Below are 6,000 nucleotides of genomic sequence, written 5' to 3' on the forward strand. Positions count from 1 at the left end.
GTACAAAATTTGGATAGCATCACTTTTACAGGTCTTGAGTTATGTCCCTTTATAACATTACATGCAAGAGTATCATCTGTACCTCATTTATTTTAAAATAAAAAAAGTTTAATTTATACTTTAAAAGTTTATGGCAGGGATCATCTTGATCATTGTTCAAGACAGTCAACTATCAAGATGAATTGCTGCAATAGAAACTCTGTACTGGTTATATGTTAGTATTTCATATTGTATTCCAGATTTTCCAGATTTTATATTAAGTGGTTATTTCCCCTTGATATTGTTGGTTTTTGCTGTTTTACAATGATGAAATTAATGTGCTATCACTGAAACAATCTCCAAATTAACATTCCTTTCCTGTAGAATAACAGACCTTTTCAGCAGCAAATACATAATAAATATGACTTGCATTCATAAATCCATTTTTCTTACAACAAACTTTTAATATCATCAATGTATGCATTATACTTGCCAAAGAGAAAAGATAATAGAAATTTTTGCCTTCATTATTATTGCAATTGTTGAAAAAAAATTGAGCTGAAATTAAAATATGAGATAGGTGATAGCGATTTAAAAAAATGCAGTATTGAAAATATCCTATCAAAATACAAAAGTGAGTTATTTTTGTGACTCCTTTCTTGTAACTTTTGAATAAATGATGAAGTAAAAAAAACCTGGCAAAAATTTCTGAATTAATAGTAATAAATTTGAAAAAAACATTTTATATCTTGATAGGTAACAGCATGTTATATTTCAATCAACCATTTTTTTTTCACTCCTTTTCAGTTGGTGCTGGTCCCGGTCAAGGAGCTATTGGAGCAGAACCAGTGAACAAATTAATGTATTTAGTACCAGGAATAATTGTACCACTAGCTTTGATAATCTTACTTGCCATTGCATGTTTGTGTCAGAGACATAAAAAACAAAAAGATGCTGGTGTCAAAACTAAAGTGGACCAGCCGGCCACTAACATGGAAACTGTTCCACTGAAGTCAGCCATGAACGTAAGAGACTTTCCGATATCTTCTATCCGGTTCCTACAGGAATTAGGTGAAGGTCAGTTTGGGAAAGTGTTTAAAGGAGAAGTGCTTGGTCTCTATGGTGATAATATGATTTCTAAAGTAGCCATTAAAACTTTGAAGGAGAATTCTTTACCCAAAGTTAAGAACGATTTCCGTCGTGAAGTTGACCTGATGTCTGAACTTAGACATGGAAACATTGTGTGTTTACTTGGTGTTTGTATGAAACAAGAACCTATGTGTATGTTATTTGAATACATGCAACTAGGTGACTTGCATGAATACCTTGTTACTCATTCACCTAATTCAGATGTTGGGTTATCCAATGAATCGGAAGGTTTAAAACATGCGTTAGAATACGGTGACTTATTACACATTGCTACACAAATCGTTGCTGGCATGGAATACTTGTCAAGCCATCATTATGTACACAGAGACTTAGCCGCCAGAAATATACTTGTTGGTGACAATATGTGTGTTAAAATCTCAGATTTTGGTCTATCTAGAGATATTTATTCACAAGACTATTACAGAGTTCAAAGTAAATCCATACTTCCTGTAAGATGGATGCCACCGGAGGCCATTTTGTACGGAAAATTCACCACAGAAACAGATATCTGGTCTTTTGGTGTTGTCATGTGGGAAATATTCAGCTTCGGTTTACAGCCATACTATGGTTATTCTAATCCAGAAGTTATTGAAGTTGTAAGAGCTCGGCAAATCTTGCCTTCACCAGAGGAGTGTCCAACAAGAGTATATGGTCTTATGGTTGAATGTTGGCATGAAGTACCCAACAGGAGACCCACTTTTAGAGAAATACATGCACGTCTTCGAGCATGGAAGACGGAAGTATTAATGTTAAATCCCCACTGGAGCTTAAGTCAGAGTCATTCAGCACATTCAGGCAGTACACATCAGAGTTCTCAAAGTGGACCTAGCCATCATAGTAGCACTGGTCCAAGTAATACAACAGCACTGACTGGGCTGACAGGAAGTAGTGGCGGATCAGACCCATCATCAACAATGTCACATCCAGGAATGATAGGCCATCCGGGAATGGTCCATCCAGGAATGGGCCAACCCCCTCCAAATTACCAGGATTCAACACGTGTTCATTATTATCCTAACTTAGGTCCGCAACAAATGCAACAGTACCCTGGTCAAGGTCCTATTTTAATGCAAAGAGGACCTCCACCCAATCAGATGCCTAACCATAATGGACCTTCAAAATTATCACCAGCTGGCTCAATAGCTAGTAGTAAACAATCATCTAGTAGTGGTGCTTCATCCAATTATAAACCTAATGTCTCAAACTGTAATACTTTAACTGGACCAGCTACAATAGACGTGTCTGAGTGTCAAAAGTTTTCAAATTTAATGTCACAGAATAGTTACATTCCAGAACAAAGGACGGTAGATTATAACGAGTGTTAGTGATTAGTTATCTCCCCTTGCCAATCAAAAATAATGTTAACTATTACAGACCGGTGTATTAGAGCTCATTAAACAAACCAGGTCTCAGATGTGCTTTGCATGTACATGTAGGAACCAACTTCTCATCTCGTACCTCATTAGTCACATGACATAGTCACATGACATAAAACAAAGTTTATTAATTCATGTAGGGAATATTGAGATGTCAAATTTGTTAAAAACTTTGGAATAAAGAAGAAAAGTTTAAGACTGTGGTGATTTGAAAATTAGGCATAAAGGGAAGTAACTGTTTGAAATGTTATTTGTTTGTCTGTGCTTGGCAGCCTCTAAATTGTCACATTAAAGTGCTTATTTGTGTTGATTGTTATATTTGTTTGTTTTGATTTTACAAAATCACTACCAGTTTTGGCTTTGTTTGGAATTCTTGTTTTTGATTATTACTGTATAAAAATGTTATCGTTTATAGGTATTCAACTTTTACCATAATTTGATTTCCACTTTTCGGCATTTCTGGCAGGAAAAATTGTTGAAAAATAGAATACATAGGTTTTAAGAAAAATCGTTTTTGATTTAAAAATTCAGTTAGATTTGAAGGTGCTAAACCATCTTAAAGATGGGATATATTCATTTTTTTTTTTTTGCAATATATTACATCATGATTCCATTGTTGCTGGTTTTTTGAATATTATATATATATATATAAGTAGATGACAGTATTGTTTTGCATTGCATAATATATCAGTATAAGTTTACAGTAGATACAGCATTTTACCATCATTTACTGTAAAATGGGATATTTTTCGTGAGTTTATTTTTCGCTAAAATCACCATTGAGGTTGAATTACAAAAATATTCACACTATACAAATTAATCTTTTAGGAAGATGAAAAATACTCGAAAATAAAGCCTCAAATTCTGGTTCTAGCCTGAAACTTTTAACTCCACGAAAAATTAACCAATTTACAGTACATTTTTTCAAAGTGTGCTATCAACTCATTTTAACAATTAGTTATAAATATATCATCATTTTATTTTCATGATTTAATTTCAAGTTAAGTTTGATAAAAAGATGCAACATATTAGTTCTGAGTCACAGATTTAGTGGAGTAACTAAAAACACTCAGCTATTTTTTTTTATTTCAGACTGTGAGACATGTTTTCTTGAATAGGAGTATATTTCAGTTCACTGTATTTTACACATTGCCTTTCAGTATTCTTGATTATTTTATTGAGTTATTCCCCTTTTTTGTTTTTGATTTTTGTTTTGAGGTTAATCAAAATAAGTCTAAATGGCAGTAAGAGAATAAAACATTAAATACATTTGATTTTATTTCAATGCTGTGTCTACTCAGAATATAGTTGTCATGGTAACATTTTTGTATATAGTTCACAGCCATATTTTCTTAGTTTTCTGTATATTTTTATATAAAAATCAAATACCAAAGTAACCTGATCTAGTCACCATTATTTATGATGAAATCCTAAGATTTGAGTGATATTCTGTGTATGTATATATATTTTACTTTTTTTTTAAGTCAAGTTAATTGACAATTTAAAATAGACCAGTTCATTTAATTTCTTCGACACATACAGCATGGATTGATATATATTTTTCTAGGTCACATGTTAGACATGTGGTGCATGTTATACAAAACCCTAGCAAAAACCTAAAACCTAAAACTAATTGCAAACATGTGATTGAAAGAAATTTACAACAATTTATTTTCAAAGAATTGGCGTTTTCTTATAGATGTAAAATCAAAAATGAATCGACCTTTAAATATTTCTTGTTTCTATATACAAATCACATTTGGCAAATTTCTTATTATTGTTTTTATCCAAAATAGCTGAGTTAAGAAAATGACATTGTATGTGGAAAAATCGAAGAAGAAAAGGATACAGAGATGGACCTTTGTATATTGATTTGGCAACATAAAGCAATTTAAAATCTTCTGTTAATGTAACTTTTTCTAAACTACAAGTATTACAGTAAATCTGGTTATAAATTATACCATGAGATTATTAAGGATGGAGTAGTTTACTATATAATAGTGAGGATATGTTTACATATCCCCAAAAATCTTGTTGTACAAATTGGTTGTGAAGATTTTGCCTTACACATTGATAGTTATGGATATGTTACAGTTTTACATGGTTTATGTTAGGAGTTATCTACCTTTCTCACATAAAGATACAAATCATCCTTACAAGATAAGTTGTGTAATGAATATCAGAAATACATGCACAGTAGTAGTACATGTATCTGAAAATGGATAATGCTGTAGAATTTAACACACAAATACTTTTTACAAAAAGTTTTGGCGAGATAACATGAACCTTGGCTTAAAATTGAAATCTTTTTGTACTTAAGCCACTTAAGTATTGTTAAAAAGTTGTAAATTATCAACCATTATCTATAACTGGTACATTATAAAAAAAAATAGAAAAAACTTTTAAAAACCATGAATAATTAAAATAATCTGTATTCAAACCATTGGTCTTAAGCAGCTATGTCTTTTTCAGCAAGCTGTTACTTAATATTAGATCAGAATTTCACCTTGTTTTCAACTGTAAAAGATTGTAAATCAGATTTCTTTAAATCAACTTTGTATTAAGATTTACAGTATCCATGAGAAATATGTTGTTGAGATTTACATGTTAAGACATTGTCTAAACAAAAGATATAGTTTGTTAATTGGTTGAAAAGTACTAATTAAGAGACCAACTAATTTAGAATTTTATTATACAAGTTTGTTAAGAAGTTGATGTATAAAATCAGTGCCTCTGATGTGAGGTTTATAGTTTTGCTTCATTGTAATCCTAAGGCTTACAGGACTTTAGTGTAGGTTCTATATTGTATGCACTGTTCATGTCTTGTAAGCTGTGGCCTTTGTTGTCACAAAAATAAATTTCATAAAACATTACATACTGTGTTTTTTTTACTATCCACAACCCTTTAGCCATAAGGTATATATATGTTCTGTGTGAGATCGTCATGAGAAGTCAATATTGCAAACCCCTATATTCTGTGAGGTTGTCACAGGTAGTCAATATCTTGAACACCCGGTTCTTTGTGAGATCATCATTGATAGTCAACATCTTAAATTTCATGTTCTGTGTGAAATTGTCGTGGATAGTTGATATCTTCAACACCCTTCTCTGTGTGAGATCGTCATGGATAGTCAATATTTCATTACCCTGTTCTATGTGAGATCATCATGGATAGTCAATATCTCAATCATCCTTTTCTATGTGAGATCATCATGGATAGTCAATATCTGAATCACCCTTTTCTATGTGAGATCGTCATGGATAGTCAATATCTTAAACACCCTATTATGTGTGAGATCGTCATGTATAGTAAAAATCTTACACCCTGTTCTGTTTGAGATCGTCATGGATACTAGTAGTCAATATCTTAAACACCCTGTTCTGTGTGAGATCGTCATGGATAGTCAATATCTTAAACACCCTGTTATTTGTGAGATCGTCATGGGTAGTCAATATTTAGAACACCCCGTTCTTAGTGAGATTGTCATTGATGGTT

The 6,000-nt window shown here is 32.1% G+C and overlaps 1 protein-coding gene across 1 annotated transcript in view; it reads left to right on the forward strand.

The window, feature by feature from the left end:
- The window catches only part of LOC143068244 (tyrosine-protein kinase transmembrane receptor Ror-like), a 168,233-nt gene extending 162,856 nt beyond the window's left edge, over positions 1–5,377 (forward strand). The window contains exon 19 of the mRNA XM_076242149.1: positions 787–5,377. Within this exon, the coding sequence (XP_076098264.1) occupies positions 787–2,453 (1,667 nt within the window). The 3' untranslated portion in view covers positions 2,454–5,377. The remainder of the gene's footprint in view (positions 1–786) is intronic.
- The last annotated feature ends 623 nt before the right edge of the window (positions 5,378–6,000 follow it).

This window comes from Mytilus galloprovincialis, chromosome 1, assembly GCF_965363235.1.
Source record: "Mytilus galloprovincialis chromosome 1, xbMytGall1.hap1.1, whole genome shotgun sequence".
NCBI classification, from domain to species: Eukaryota; Metazoa; Mollusca; class Bivalvia; order Mytilida; family Mytilidae; genus Mytilus; species Mytilus galloprovincialis.